Below are 15890 nucleotides of genomic sequence, written 5' to 3'. Positions count from 1 at the left end.
GAGTGATCCCCCCTCAGGTCTTCTGCAACAGACCTTAGGATTTCCCTGTTGTTTTACTTTTGATTTGGTTCAAAGAAACCATACAGAACTAAAGACTACTTATAAAAGAAATACGCCCAAAGATTTGAACAATTGCTTATTTTCTTTGAATGTGATCTTTTATTTTTATGAAAATGTCAAGAGCAGAACATACCTTCTGACTTGAACAAGAAAATAATTCACTCACAGTTGTCAAAAATGCCACTCTTTTAAAAAAAATACTTTTTAGCATTCATTCTGCTTTCCCTCCTTGTTTGCTTTGCATTCCTCTCCTTAAATAATAAAAAAGAGTAAGAAGTTAAGATGAAAATAAAATGCAATAAGGCATATTGAACACTGTCACTTCGCTTTTGTTTTTGGTTCTTCAACAAAACTTTGCAATAAATCTGACTGATGCTTATCTTGAGATGACATACTGGTTGCATATTTCTCACAGTTAAGTGATTCCAAAATATGCTTTCTTTATCTTAAATTTTAGTTTTCATCCCATGAGTCTTTTAAAATAAAGATTATGGAGTGTGTTTTTCCCCCAGACAGAGAGAAAATGGGAGAAAATAAATCGGGCCACGAACCTTAAAAACATCCTTAAATGTTACCAGTGGGCAGAGTAATCCGAACTCCCAACTCGCCATGCTGGAGGGGTTTGGATGAGGCAAAAGTGTTCTGGCTCTTGCCAGTGAGGAGGTTCCACGGCTGTGGAGAACTTTGCTCTGCCCTCTGAAAGCTTGTGTGGGCAGAAGCATAAATGGGCCATTTCAGGGGAGAGAAAAGGCGCTCAGTTGGCCAAAGATCTGCTGGATTTTAAGCTGGTCCAGCTATCAACAAGTGGCCAAATCCAGGCCTATCTGCTCCACCAGCCTGGAACTGGCACAAACATGTAAGTTTTTTCCTACCCCTGCTCATTGCACTTCTACCCTGACTGGTATGAGCTTCAGGGCCCCTGCTGCTGACCTCCAGGGCTTAGAACCGAGCCCTTGGACTATAGGTTCCACTATAGGTATAATTCCAAGATGTCCTGTATACATCCCTGCCCTATGTGGTACAGATGGGAGACTGCATATGAAACTGCATATGAAACTGCATATGAAACTGTTACAATGGTACCTCGGGTTACAGACGCTTCAGGTTACAGATTCCACTAACCCAGAAACAGTGGTACCTCGGGTTAAGAACTTAATTTGTTTTGGATGTCCGTTCTTAACCTTAAACTGTTCTTAACCTGAGGTACCACTTTAGCTAGTGGGGCCTCCTGCTGCTGCCACACCGCCGCCGCACAATTTCTGTTCTCATCCTGAAGCAAAGTTCTTAACCCGAGGTACTATTTCTGGGTTAGTGGAGTCTGTAACCTGAAGCGTCTGTAACCCGAGGTACCATTGTAACAGTTTCATATGCGTTGCTATGCAGACAGGAATATGTATCCCCAGCCATTATTGTGTGCGACTATATCTGGATCAAGGCCTATATACCACTGGATTCTCACATGGTTTGTGCACTCTGCTGAAGTGGTTGTCATACAGTAAGCAGTCGTCTGCATTCACCTGAAGAAAGACCTTTGAAAAGTCAGTTGAGAGAACTTCAGAAATGGGTACAAGAGCTTTATTCCTGTCAGTGGAAAATATTCTTCCCCTAGATGTCAGTAAACAATGCTAAGGCTATAAAATACCAGGGTGGGGTGGGGGATGTTACTGTGCAATTGAAGCACCCTCTCCAAAGTTTGCCAACTATTTAATCTTAAACAGATTCAGAAGCATTGTGAAAGATTAATGGCAGAGATGAAGAAAACTTCCATTGACACCTAATACAGACCATAAAGTAAATGTTTAAGCAGCTCCCTCACTTTGAAGGCATTGTCAAGAGCTCTGGTGAAATCTACTGCTGCTCCAGCTTGTTTTGGATGCAGTTCTGAAATGCAGCGATATGAAACATGAAAAGCATTTGATTTCGGTGGTTTCACAATGTGGTGACAACATCGTAAATTGAATCCTGACGGCATCTCCAAGTTTGAAAGGTGTCCAAGTGGGGTAATTATTAATGGCATGCGATTCCAGCTGCCAGGTGTTATGAGACAAGCTGTGCCCGTCCTCAAGGGCTGGCAAATCTTACACATCTGAGCAAAGCTGCTTAGAAGCTGTCAGCCCAGTTAAAAACCTGCCTTTAAGAAACAGCAGAAACCTCTTTAAAAAAAAAAAAAGTTCTGGAAAATTCACTCTACCTTTAAACTCAGGCCCCAACTCAGTAAGTCACATGCCCACCAATGAAAATGGCTGCCATGAATGTGTAGGTCAGGGATGAGCAACCTCAGTCTGCAGAGAGGGCTCAAATGTGGCTGTCCAGGTTTCTGTATCTGCCCCACAGAACTTTCTGCAGCCCCCCCAATTTTCCCAGGCCATTCCCCTAACTGGTCTGGCTTTTCCTGCTCCTTGAGTGTTTACCCCTAGCTGGAAGATCACCTTGAACTCTACTTCTTGCTTGTCTGGATGGTGTTTCCAAGGGCTTTATGAGGAGAAAGATGCCTCCTCCATGTAGAGGCTATAATCTCCCCACCCCTTACAGCCCATGGGAACATTGCATAATTACGGAGCACCATTTACGGGGACCTTGCCAGACTAAGTTTGAAGTCGTGCCGCAGGAGACATGCTCCCTAGCTTTTCGGTGAGGCTGTTATCTCTAAGGAAGTCAAAGAAAACAAAGAAGAAATCTATTTAAAAGACCACCTTGCACTACTGTAAGTTTAGATTTGAAGATATTTGGAAACCTTGCAATAACAAAGAGCTTTCTGATGATTTTATAATGTTGGATTTGTAACTTGGCCAGCAAACTTGCAAGCTACCCCTGTCCTTTGTGTGATGTCTATTTCTTCCCCCAAAAGCAGCTCTATAAGGCTGAAAGAGACCCATCTCTGGTCAATTTATTGTGCATCCATCTAATGAACTCCACTGGGGCAGTATATCCTCACCTGTATCAAAAGGTGCAGTGGGTCCCAGGTGATGCAAACATTTATCCAAATGCACATTCCAGTCATGCAGAAATTTGCATCTGCAGGAAGCTGTGCCTTGATGACTTCGGGCATTTGACATTAACCTCCATCCAAGCCTCGCCTCTGCCAAGGCCTCCCTGGGCACCTTTGCTCACATAATGCAGCTATTTCTCACTTTCAGTTCTGCAGCTGCAGAATGAGTGTAACAGTAACCTATCTCACAGGACTGTTGCAGAGATGAATGTCACCCATCAAAAGTTCTACAAAAGTTGCTACTATTCCTAGCGTTACTCTCAGAACTGCTTTCCAAACCAGACACTTCAACTGAGGTCTGACTCATAATGGTCACACACTACTGGAACTAGTAAAAACTTCCCACACACTATGATGTTGTGTAGTTGGAATCTGACCAAAATATAAGCCTGCCTATGGAAATTCTCCACTCCTCATCCCTGCCCAAAAAAGAAAAAAAGAAATCGCCATGAAGATAAATAAGTTTAAAATATTCCCTGGAAGAAAATGCAAAATACACTGTGAAGACAAAGCCACTTGAACACTGTTATGTACTGAAGTTCTCACCCTGGGCCAGCAGGGAGATACTGTAGATAGTTCAGGTCCACATATGCAAATAAGGGATCGAAAGTGACGTTCAGTGATTGGATAGTTACAGAAAATGGTTACTGTTGCGTTCTAGTGGAGCTCTATATAAGCAGGCTGGCTGAACCCTTCAGTTCCTTTCTGTTCTGGCCTGTGAATAAACAAGAGCTGTTTGAAGAATCGCTGTGTCGTCTGATATGTTCACCCACAACTTAACAAACACTTCCCCACAAATTCAGGCTACAAATACATTTTCCCCAAGTTATGGCAAAAGTGGTATAATACCATAGTTCCCCACAGCATTTGACTTTCACCCAAGTCTCTCTGCAATTTATCCAAGTTAAGGTATTAGTTTCAGGACTAAAAAAATTGAGAGTTGAAGCCTCCGTAATACGAGTCAGTTCTCTTCTACCAAACCAGCTCAGGTAATTCATTGGGCGGTGGAAGCCTTCAGTGTTACACGTGATTTGGGCTAGTTTGCAAGGGCTAATAAAATGATTGCTTATTTCACAGTCCCGAGTGAGGAGTGGTTGCATGACCACACCCATGCAGCCTGGAAAGGCCCAATGTGCAGAGCAAATAAGAAAGCTATGCACACAATGTGCATTATGTCATCAAGGAATTAGGCGTACGGATTACTTTCCAGAAAACATCTGCCAGTGTTAAGAGGCGGGCACATACCACTTAGAGATATAAAGATCTGTACCTAATTGCAATTCAATGTATTCTTGTTGTGTTTTATGATTTTCCTGATATTGTAAGTGAGCTGGAACTGGTCTGTAACCGTAATAATAAAATTCTTCTAAAGATTTGAGAAAAAAGAAAGACTGAAAGATCATGTCATTAACTGACTCCTCTCTTTCCAAGTTTTGGATGGTCGGGACAAACCGCAGGGAAAGGAAACCCACGTTAACTTTCCAGTGCCAAATTATTTCTTTATTTCCTTGCATTCTTGTCCTGCGCCTTTCTGGAGTTCAGGGTGGCTCATGAGTTTCCCTTGTGCCCACTCTATCCTCAAAACAAATCTATGAGGTAGACTAGGCTGCAAGAGAGTGACCAGTCCACCATCACCCAGCATGCTTCCCCACTGTGAATACTCCTGCCCCGTTTCTGTGCTGCTTTCCCCAGCCCCATGGCAACTCCTTTTCCTCTTGCCCCCTACACTTTCCCCACCCCCTTTTATCCTACCAATCATTGGCTTTGCTTTCAGATTAAGATGGGTGAATCAGTTTCCATTCTTAAGTTTGGTTCTTCAACATTTCCACAACAGTTTGAGAATTTTTTTTTTTGGGGGGGGGGAGAAGACCTCGTGAAAATTCACCAGCATTTCGCTGTGAATTTCTTCTAATATACACAGATAGTTGGTTTCAACTAATGAATCCCACAAGTGGAAGCCCACACAAGGTCTTCTATGAGGACAATAGGGCTTTCCCCCCCTCTCCTGCCCCATGTGCCCTAAAGGTAAAGGTAAAGGGACTCCTGATAATTGGGTCCAGTCGCGGACAACTCTGGGGTTGCGGGGCTCATCTCGCTTTACTGGCCGAGGGAGCCGGCGTACAGCTTCCGGGTCATGTGGCCAGCATGACTAAGCCACTTCTGGTGAACCAGAGCAGTGCACGGAAACACCGTTTACCTTCCCGCCAGATTTATCTACTTGCACTTTGACATGCTTTTGAACTGCTAGGTTGGCAGGAGCAGGGACTGAGCAACGGGAGCTCACCTCATTGCAGGGATTCAAACCACCGACCTTCTGATCGGCAAGTCCTAGGCTGTGGTTTAACCCACAGCGCCACCCGCGTCCCCCCCATGTGTCCTAGAACCCCCCAATTGGCCCTGGAGGGCAGATTCAAGAGAATCCTTGGAACATCATGGGAGGGGAAGGGCGGATTGCGCCATGAGGCAAGCAGAATGCTTGTGTTGATTGAGTGACCTGCTTAGCACAATACTGATTTAATTGTACGCAATTTTGTGAAATCTACACATTTTTGCAAAGCAGCTCCCCTAATATAAAGTGCTTTTCTATGTTGTTTTCACTAATGTACATTCTTTCTTTCTTTTTATTTTTTTTTATTGGTTTTACATAAATTTATACACAATAACTTTAACCATTCCAAAACATAACAATAAAAAGGTTCTTTCGAACTTTCGGACTCCTTCCTTCCCTCCATGGGTTCCATTTAAAATAATAATTATCCTTTTTCATTTTTCCTGCATCTTTTACCATTATCCATCTATTATATAATCATAGTTACCAAATTTTATTTCACTTTACAAGTGTCATTGTATCCCTGCCAGTGATTTTAACTGTCTACAGTGGTCTTTTAAACAAATTAAGAAATTGTTCCAATCTTTTAAAAATACTTGATCTGATCCTTCCCGTCATTCTCGCCATTTCTGCATATTCCACCAACTTGGTCTGCCATTCCTCTCTGGTCTGCGCTACTGTACATTCATATGAACACTTTACCCGAGTATACCTGTATATGCCTTTGCTTACACATTACTTAGCTGAGGAACTACATTTAAAATTCAAAGAAAGGCAATGTTTGGAGGACGAATGTATTTCCCACATTCAGAAAGTGGGAATTCAGTAAGTTTGCCTTCCAGTGTGAACTGAATCAAACGACCCCATTACTTGTCTTACAGGGGGGCTAGGCACCGTTAAGACCCCACTTGCTAGGTGAGGTGAAACTCCAAAGCACAGTGCAGTAAGACCCCCAACCATCTGATGTTTTAATTTGCCCACCAGCACTTTCTGGTGTGCTCAGCCAGCCTTTGTAACTTTGTAAACAAAGTGAAAAAACAATATATATACTGTACCTGCTTAAGTTTTTTTAAAAGTGGAAGAAGTGACCGGAGATTGAGGGCCCATCACGAAGACTCTGACTCAGCTCCCCTGGGCTCCCTCTTAACAACACTCCTGCTTTAAGCACTTTTTCCTGTTCTTAATGATAGGGGAAAATATTTCCACAGGGCTGATGTATATTTAATAACCTGGGAGTGAGACACTAGCTGGGTTCAATTTGCGTTCAACACAAGGGCTGCCCCCCACTCGCCAGCAGCAGTTCCCGACCGATCTTAATGGAATTTATTTTATTCTTCTAGAAGGGAATGATTGCAAACAAATCAGGAACACTTTCTGATTCAAGAAATGTCTTGAATGCCTCCAATACATCGGAGAGAATTGAGACGTGCACTTCGTTAATTTCTATGCGGGAAACTCTGCTCACTTCAACCAGGGATTAATGGTTACATTTCTATCTTGTGTTGTCATGAGATTTTTATTATGCTAATCAATAAAGAGCAGAAAATTAGTCATTTGGGTACTGTTGAAGGGGATGTATATTTCATGAGGCGAATATAGATGTTGAGATCCACTTTGATATTCACTGGCAGTAAATGGAAGCGGTTCAGATCTTTATGAATGAAGCATAAATAAATACATGGCCCGGGATTTCTGCTGTGTAAGTGCCTGTCCCATTGATGCATGTGATTCACTCTTTCAGCCCTCAGCCCTGGGCCACAGCTCATCCTGCCATTATGCAATTTTATCATTATGCAAAATGGCCAGTGTTCAAATGGTTTCAAATTCAGATAGCTCTAATACAGAATGATATTCTTTTATGGGGAGAAGGAGAGAGAGAATACGGTAAGTAAAGAGCCTTTGAACTAAAGGTAGTCACAGACAACAATCCAGTATGGTGCCTTAGACAAGTTTAATTGGTTGCACGTGTGCAAGTTAAGCTGATTCGACCCATTTCTCCTTCGGCACAGTTTAATATGCAGGCGAGAAACTGATGTAGAAGATCACTTTTGTTATATGACCTGATCAGGTGTATACTGTTGTGAAACATGCCTTTTAGTTGTGCATACTGAAACTCCCTTTAGGCTTTAGTTATAGCCTTGCCATTGATGGTGCACCATGGGCAGTTGGTTGTTCCAGTTGGCTAAAATGAAGATCATCCCTCCTTCCCTGTCAGTGTGGCTCTGAAGCCAGTTTTCTCTGAGTCTATACTCTCTGTTTTCCAAGTGAGGCTGGCCCAACAGCTGGTATTCCTGGGGAGTGGCCAGGGCCCTCAACATGTTGGCAGGGGCCACTGTTGACACCTGCTTTGGTTCTCCCTTCAAAAAGATTCCAACCTGATGTTCCAAGTGCCCATGAGCAACTAGGCTTATCTGCCACTTAAATTTCCCATAATGCCCAGGAGCATCGTGGGGAGCTTAATGAAGGCTAGATCCAATTGCCAGGCATTGTTTGGGCTTCTGTTGTCGCGCCACTGCCTCTCACCCCTATCAGCTAAGGGCCCTCTCAACCCTAGAACTGGCAACAGTTCCAAGACCCTTTAGAGGAAATGGCTATAGTCAGTGCGGAGAACTGTAATTGACTGGCTCTGTGCTTCTCTGTTCTGTGCATTTGTAAATGGGCTGTTAAACAAATCCCACCATTTTCTAGTGTTCTCTCTCTGCCATAGGAAACTCAGTTCATTTAGGGTAGTTAGCATGCTATATCCAAAGCCTGCATAAGCAAGACCCAAGGCCACCAATATAGTAGCAAGGGGTACATTAGCAAATTCTTCAGGAAACCATGGTTTGGTTAGCATAAAACAAGGCTAACAGTTGAGCTGAGATGATGGTCTAACTGTGTGCCAGGCTGGCATTCGATGCTGCAAATCCCAAACCTGCTTAGCAGTTAAACTTGAAACCTTAATGCATTCTTCCTACTGTGTTTTCCAGTCATTTGTGTTGCAGGGGTGAGTGGTTGATAATGGACTGGGCAGAGTACTTTTCTCTCCAGCATGACCCGCGTGCTTCTCCTTCTCTTAGGGGTTTGCTATTGTCACCTGCTCCTGAGGGAAGCCAATTACCACTTTTAGTTACCAGCATGCTCCCTCCCCGCCTCACCTGCTCCCTCATCTTGGAAAACTGCAGATTTGCTTCAAGTGGGAACGCGCAGGACTTAGCTGCGCCTGTTTCAATAAGCTGAAGTTGCTTCAGGAAAATAATTGGCCTTTTGTTGACTGGCTGACAGGTTGGTGGGTCAGGTTTTGCTCTGATGCTTAAGCCCTCGTTAAACACTCAATGTGAGTGAAGTGAGCAAATGTGTGGGACAAACAGTTTCGGAAAGTGTATGTGTGGGACAGTTGCGCCGGGTGCAAAATTGGTTAGGGGTGCAAATTGTCGACACCCAGTACTGCTTCAATATAGGTGTGTGCTTTCATCGCTGGACTCTTTTGAAAACAGCTTCTCCATGTGAACCAAGAAGTGACCTCTTCAGAGAACAGAATGACTCTTCTTTTCTTATCTCTGTGGCTGTGATCTTCTGGGTGATGTGGATGCTGTCAGGCAGTTGAATGAATATGCGTACTCCACCCATTTCCCTCCCACCCCCTCTGTGTGGCCCTGGGCACTGGCAACCCACGCTACACCACTGGATCCTCTAGAGAGCTTAGCTGCTGCTACTTACAGGAAGGAGAGAGGAGAGGTGGTGGGGAGGTCTGAGCAATGCAATGACGCAGGCTCACGCTGCACTGACTGCTCCACCTCTCCTTTTCTTTTTCCCTTTATGTAACCGTGACTCTGGTGTCAGGAGGTCAGGTGAGTACTGCTGCCCCGCCATGCCCACTGCTACTGGGGACAAATGCACTAGTTCCACCCCATCAGCGTTCCACTCTGAATCCTCAAATCTGCAAGGAACCTCCATGAGTACAGAAGGCTCTCTACTTCGGACAGCTGCCCACCAACTCACAAAGGACAATAAGAATAGCAAGGGGGTGTGTAGAGCTCGGATGTTCATCTCCATTTAAAATGCCTCAAGGGGATATCTTCAGAGTGTGAAGTCCTGAATCAAAGTATTTACCACCAAATGTGGCCCCCAGCCCTCTCTCTCTCTGTCTCTGGCCCCAGGATTTCTCCCCAGGAGAATTCCTGCTTCACACCCCAAGTATTCTTGCCTAGCTGGAATGTGGCCTTGAACTCTAAACGTGCCACTTGCTGGCCTGAATGGAGGGCAGAGAGGTGTGCATGTAGGAATTAGCCTATAGTATATTTGAATCCATTGCTCCACCCACTTTTGCCTCTGGCCCCTCCCCCTCTCCCCCGGATAACTAGATCCAAGTCTGAGAACTCTTCAAGATTCTTTGAACATCTTTATTTTTCTTCCTTCTCTCTCAGTCCCCCCAAAGTGCATATTAAGCAGAAAGTGTGTCGGAATTGTATGTAACACATTTATTTAAAGTACTCAGGAGGTAACGGGTTCTCCTGTTTTACCGAAAGCTGCTGTGAGTGGCACAGCAGAGCAGCTCTAGAAAAATCACAGAATTTAATATACGTAGCAGGAAACAATCATCAGGAAATCGAAGCAGGGCTGCATAATTAAAAGAACATCTTTGACACAAGCTTTTAAAGGAAAAGCAGGATTTCATCACAGCAATAGGCCACGTGCATTCCTTGTCTGCTCTGGAAAACATCAATTTTCCCCCTCCTCCTTCTTTTTAATTACATTGGTATCTTCTCATCCATGTCAGCAATTACATAGGACACCACAGTCCAAAGAGCAGCACAGAGATTCATCTGGATAGGATCCTGAACTGTCATTGTGTCCCCTTGGGAATGATGAAACCAAAAGTACCTAGTGAGATCATCACGCAAGCTGGCAGCTGTGAAGAGGAAAAAAGTCACTTTCTTATTATGAGAATTTTATCATTTTGACATTTTCTTGTACCTTGGCTTTGACTGAATCCAGGTGAGCTACTAACACACAATGTATGGTGCATGAAACAACTTTTAAGCCAAAGTGTCTGGGTTTTTCATGACTTCCCTATTAAATACACTTCCCATAGTTTTCTCAAACTTGTAGGAGTAAACAAGACAGCAAAAATGAAGGCTTCTGTTTTCAGTTATTTGTAGCACAAATGAAACGTTATACAACAAACATTAGATTGCAAAACCCCCCACTGAATTTCTGTCCTTTTTATTGCCTTTCTCACGAAATCAGTAAAAGCTTGACACTTTACATTCTGTCTCTAACACAATGCTTACTTACGTTCTGATCAGTGAGATGGTTCTTCGGCAAAGAAGGCGGGCTAGTTCTGCTTTTGTTTCATATGCACATATTCGAAATAATGGCTCGGATACTAAGACAAATTAAGGAAATTTTCTTAATTCCCCCTGTAGCCACCTGTGGCCCCTGAAAAGCCTGTCTAGAGTCTTGGGGACCCTCCTGAAGAATGTGGAGTATGGTACAGGGGACCAATGTAGGAGGGGCAATTTGTTCTCCTAATGCCAACCTCCTATTTTAAATTGTTTTACTTGCTGCCATTGTGCATGCTTGTGAATGCATTGTGCATGCATTTGCATGAGAGAGATAGCATGCGCCTGCATGCTGTGTATGTGCTGTATGTGTGCATTTTTGCATTGTACATGTGGTGAGTACCATGAAACCAAGTACAGGCACGTGGTCTGCATGGGGGAAGTATGCATGTGCATAGCTGACCACATCCACTACTGGCATGCGGTCTTGATAAGGGTGGCCACCATTGTTGCCATTGGGCTGTGAAAAGGTGAACCACCCCGCCTGAAAGCTTAAAATTCCCCAGTATTATATTCTCCATCCATTCATTGTTTTTCATTCAACAGTCTGAGGATGAGAATGAATGAATGATAATGAGAGAATTCTGTCGTCGTTCCTTGCCTATGGAGGCCCCAAGAAGGCCCACTTGGCACCAGCGTTTTCTTGTTCCAATGCCAGGCAATTTTGTTTTGTTTTGTTTTCCTAGGCCTCTGGGCAGCACCGATGACTGGATGTTTTGACTCTTATTTTGTTTTCCATTGTGTCTATCTTCCTATATAAAAATGTAAGGCTGTAATCATGCTTTGTAGTGCAGCAGCCACCCCAGCTACAGCGTGACAAATGGCAGGTAATCGGGGAACAGCTGTAGGGTGAGGAGGGGGAGCAGTGGGGAAAGGGGTGGGGAAAGGGTGGTTGGCCAAGGAGTGGATAGGGGTGGCAAGCAGTGCAGGCATGGAGGGGGGCAGCCCCTAGTCTATACAGATCTACTGTATCACTGTATTTTATTCTTACAAATTGCTTTGGGGCATTCTGTTGTGGGGAGCCATTCGTAAATCCAATGAACTAAACTAACTATTTCAATTGATTTCACACGGAAGGGAAGAGGAGCCCAATGATTATGGGATGCAGCCATATTCTGTTGCCCAGTACATTTGTGATTAATGAACTTGCATCTCCTGTTTGCATCTGTGCAGGGAGATTTTCTCCCACATGTTGGCAACATACAATCCATGCGCTTAATTGGCCTCTGTCGAGCAGCATAGGCCCCGGGTATCAGCACTGGAACCAGCTACAGAGTTTTCTGATCGCTGCTGGTGATTACATGGGTTTCCTTCCAAAATAAAGCTTCAAATCCATCGTACAAGTTCTCCTGAAATCTTTGCTTAAAGTGCTATTCCACACATACATGTTCAGTCAAGCAGTTGCAGAAAATCTTTTTAAAGCCCATCTTTTATGAAAACCCACGGCACAGCTTAATTACACAAACAAACTGCTGGCCAGGTGTTCTCCTCCTAAGAATAATTATGTTTTTGTATAAAATAACCATTTAAACTTTAATTAATTCAAAGAATGTGCTCAACTTTTTTTTCTTGTAATGGATCACTCCATTAAAAGTTTATGTGCTGTATAGGTTAATAGATTTAAAGTATACCCTGAAAAAATTAAGACGTGGGTTGCAAAACACTGTGGGTGGTCTTCTGCTTGGGTACAGAAGATTTTAAACTCTTCTTCCATGTGGCAGCTACACTCCCCCCAAAGTCACTCTCCCCCCTTGGACAGGGCATCTTCCAGAGCCGTATCCCATGAGGTACAAGGGGCTGCCACCAGATCTTTCCTCCATGCATGGAAGCACTCTGTTCTGTGATGGATTGGGTTCAAAGTGCTTCAACTGTGTATTTGGGCAACAAATACACAGTCTATCCTGATGCAAGAGCTAGCGACTCACAATTGTCCCACTGGAGTAATTGAAATCATTTCCAAGGATGCGGTTTTCATAGTGTAAATTACTCTCCGTGTCTTTCTCACAATTATGATGAAAATTGAGTATATGGCTCATATACCGACATACATTCTTGTGATGGGGATGTTGTGGCTTCCCCATCAATACAATAATTGCTGGACAAAATACAATACAATACAATAATTGCTGGACAAAATACTTCCATCTATGGGGGAAAAATGTTTCAATTCATGGAACCCGAAAGAGGCAGGGGAACGCATTCATTCCTTACTATAAGTAAACAGAACAGTTCGTAATTTGCTTCTACCCAAGAAATACTTGGCATGTCTCGCGGATGACATTGTGGTCAGGACCAAAGGTTGCATAAGCTCCCCACAGCCTTATGGGAGCTTAAAGGTTCCATAGCTTAAGCGCATCTGCAAGACTGGGAAATTAGACATTTATCAGCTTCAAAGGAGGAGGAAATGCCAGGGAGGGAATTAAAAGAGACTCTCTTTAAAGTGCCTCTTTAATCAGAAGATGAGTTTCAAACAGATGGAAAGCAGTCAGAGTCATCTTCAAGTGCAAACATGGGAATGAAACAGGGTCAAGCCTCATACTTTATAACAATAATATGTATTGTTTATTAAGCATTTATAGCACCTAGGCATTGGAGAAACATAGGAACATCAAAATACAGGAAGCTGCCTTATACTAAGGCAGGGCACTTCCAAACAACCTGTTTATTGAGCATTTGTCCTGATTTGTTTGCAGGAAGATCAGACCATAGCTATCAACTTTCAGATTTGAAAATAAGGGATCAGCAGCCTCGAAAATAAGGGATCAGCAGCCTCACCTGTCCCAGGGACAGTCTACGGGATATCTAACAATCTGGGATAGCAGCGGGAAGCAGCGAGAAACGGCGCTGGAATAAGGGAATTTCCCGCAAAAAAAAAAGGGAAGGTTGACAGCTATGGATCAGACTACGTTGGCTATTTAACAAGCATCTTTCCTGATTTGCTTGGGAGAAGCTAGATTATGTGCATCAAGGCAAGTGTTATTCCACACTTTCTACTGTGTTTTTCCATTGCCTTGCTTATTGCAGAAAGTCTGGTATTTTGAGGAAGCAGGGCTTGTTATGCAAGAACTCCAAATGAAGTCTAATTGTAAAAATTCATTATGCCAGGATGTGCTTGCATACCCGACAATAACGGTAACAGACTGGAAGCGCTCTCAGACTCCTGGTCCCTCTGGCTCAGGAAAGTCTACTCTATTGACTGACAGAAGCTCTCCAGGAAGCTCATGCTGGAAGATTCAGGTGGGATAAAAGTAAGCAGTTCTTCGCACAAGACTTTTAACTATGGAACTCACTCCCGCAGGAAGCAAGGATGGACACCAACTTGGATGGCTTGAAAAGAAGATGGGACAAAATCCTGGAAGATAAGTCTGTCAATGGTCCCCCTGACCCCATGGTCGGAGAAAGCAATGTTTCTGAAGAGCCGTTGCTGGAAGCCACAGGGGGATAGAGGGGGCATTGGCTTGATATAGCAGGCTCTTATGTCTAGTACCTAGTACAGTGGTACCTCGGGTTACAGACGCTTCAGGTTACAGACTCCACTAACCCAGAAATAGTACCTCGGGTTAAGAACTTTGCTTCAGGATGAGAACGGAAATCGCGCGGCGGCAGCGGGAGGCCCCATTAGCTAAAGTGGTACCTCAGGTTAAGAACAGTTTCAGGTTAAGAAAGGACCTCCAGAATGAATTAAGTTCTTAACCCGAGGTACCACTGTATAGCCTTCAAAAGAATTGCTTTGGAGTACAGCTCCCACCAGCCCCAGCTAGCACTGGGTGTTGCTGATGGGGGCAGCCACTAGTGCTGATGGGAGTGTAGTGCTTCGACTGCTTCCTGCCTAGTACAGAAACAAAGCAGGCTTCTGGTGGAAGGGATGGAGCGCTTGGGTTTCTGCTGCATGGGAAGGAGGGGGAAGACTCCTCTTTCTTTCCAGTGCAGAAATCAAGCAGGCTTCCAGTAGAGACATTATTGTTATAAATGCAGAATCCCCTATTCCTTCTCTAGCAGCCCACTGTATTCTGAAACTGGACAGAACAGGAGCTGGAACTCCCTCCTGTGCAGCCGGCACAGAAACCAAGAAGACTGGCAGTAGAGGAAATGAGGGCTTCACCCACACACCATCACCTTGCTGTGTTCCTAGCACTGCCAAACCTCCTGCCCATCGAGCTGGTGGTGAAGGGACTGAGTGGATCTGTGCCTTTGCAGCCCATCCATTCCCATGTTGGAGATTACATTATAAGTGCTTTACAGATATTGAAAAGAGAAGACAGTCCCTGCCCCCAGGCTCAAAATTGAATAGACACAATGCAAAAGGAAAAATGATTGGGGAGGGTAGAGGAAAGCAAACATTGACGTTGCTGCTCTCAACCTAGCCAGTGGATGGCGATAGGCTGCCCTGATATTCATTGTCGTAGGCAAGGGAACAGCTTCCCAGAGGCCCTTGCTCCCACCATTGATGGCAGGGGCCAGAGGGTGCCCACTAGGTTTGTGAAGTTGGAGGAGAGTGCTCTTTCTTTTTTTAGTTACAAAGCAAGGTATACAATACACCCCCTCCACTTTAAAGGGAACAGTCATTGACAACTGTACTCTAAAGGATATAATTAGGAGCCCTTTTTAAAGTGCAAAAGAACTGGCTTGCCCTTTCTCATCATTGTTTTGTACTTACATTTTAAGGCAGCACTACAAGCACAGGATTAGTAGGCTAGGCATGGAATGACACACACACACACACACACACACACACACACACCCCCTAGAGAGGAGAGATACAGAGCATCCATTAATAAATCAAAGCTTCATCATCTCAATGAAGCAAAAGGCATCTGCAATGAAGAGCAAGTTTTAAGTATAACAAACAAGCGCACTCTGGATCTCCAGGGAAGTGCATATTCATATCCTTCTAGGATAGCTGTGTTGGTTAGTGTGTTGTGCTGATAATGCCAAGGTTGCAGGTTCGATCCCTGTATGGGACAACTGCATATTCCTGCATTACAAGGAGTTGGACTAGATGATCCTTAGAGTCCCTTCCAACTGTGCAACTCTCCAGTTTCATGCTTCTATGGCATGTCAAGGATCTGTTTTTATTTTCACTTATCAGAATTTTAGGGACGCGGGTGGCGCTGTGGGTAAAACCTCAGCACCTAGGACTTGCCGATCGCATGGTCGGCGGTTCGAATCCCCGCGGCGGGGTGCGCTC

At 44.1% G+C, this 15890-nt stretch overlaps 1 protein-coding gene across 4 annotated transcripts in view; it reads right to left on the bottom strand.

Moving 5' to 3' along the window:
• Window positions 1–9817: 9817 nt before the first annotated feature.
• CPQ (carboxypeptidase Q) overlaps window positions 9818–15890 on the bottom strand; it is a 182979-nt gene continuing 176906 nt past the window's right edge. For all 4 annotated transcript variants that reach the window (XM_079984743.1, XM_079984742.1, XM_079984744.1 and 1 more), the window contains one exon: window positions 9818–10269. In XM_079984743.1, the coding sequence (XP_079840869.1) occupies window positions 10109–10269 (161 nt within the window). In that variant the 3' untranslated portion in view covers window positions 9818–10108. The remainder of the gene's footprint in view (window positions 10270–15890) is intronic.

Source organism: Podarcis cretensis, assembly GCF_951804945.1.
Source record: "Podarcis cretensis genome assembly, chromosome: 7".
Taxonomy (NCBI): Eukaryota; Metazoa; Chordata; class Lepidosauria; order Squamata; family Lacertidae; genus Podarcis; species Podarcis cretensis.
The sequence above is the reverse complement of the archived record's forward strand: the minus strand, read 5'-3'. Positions and strand labels throughout refer to the sequence as shown.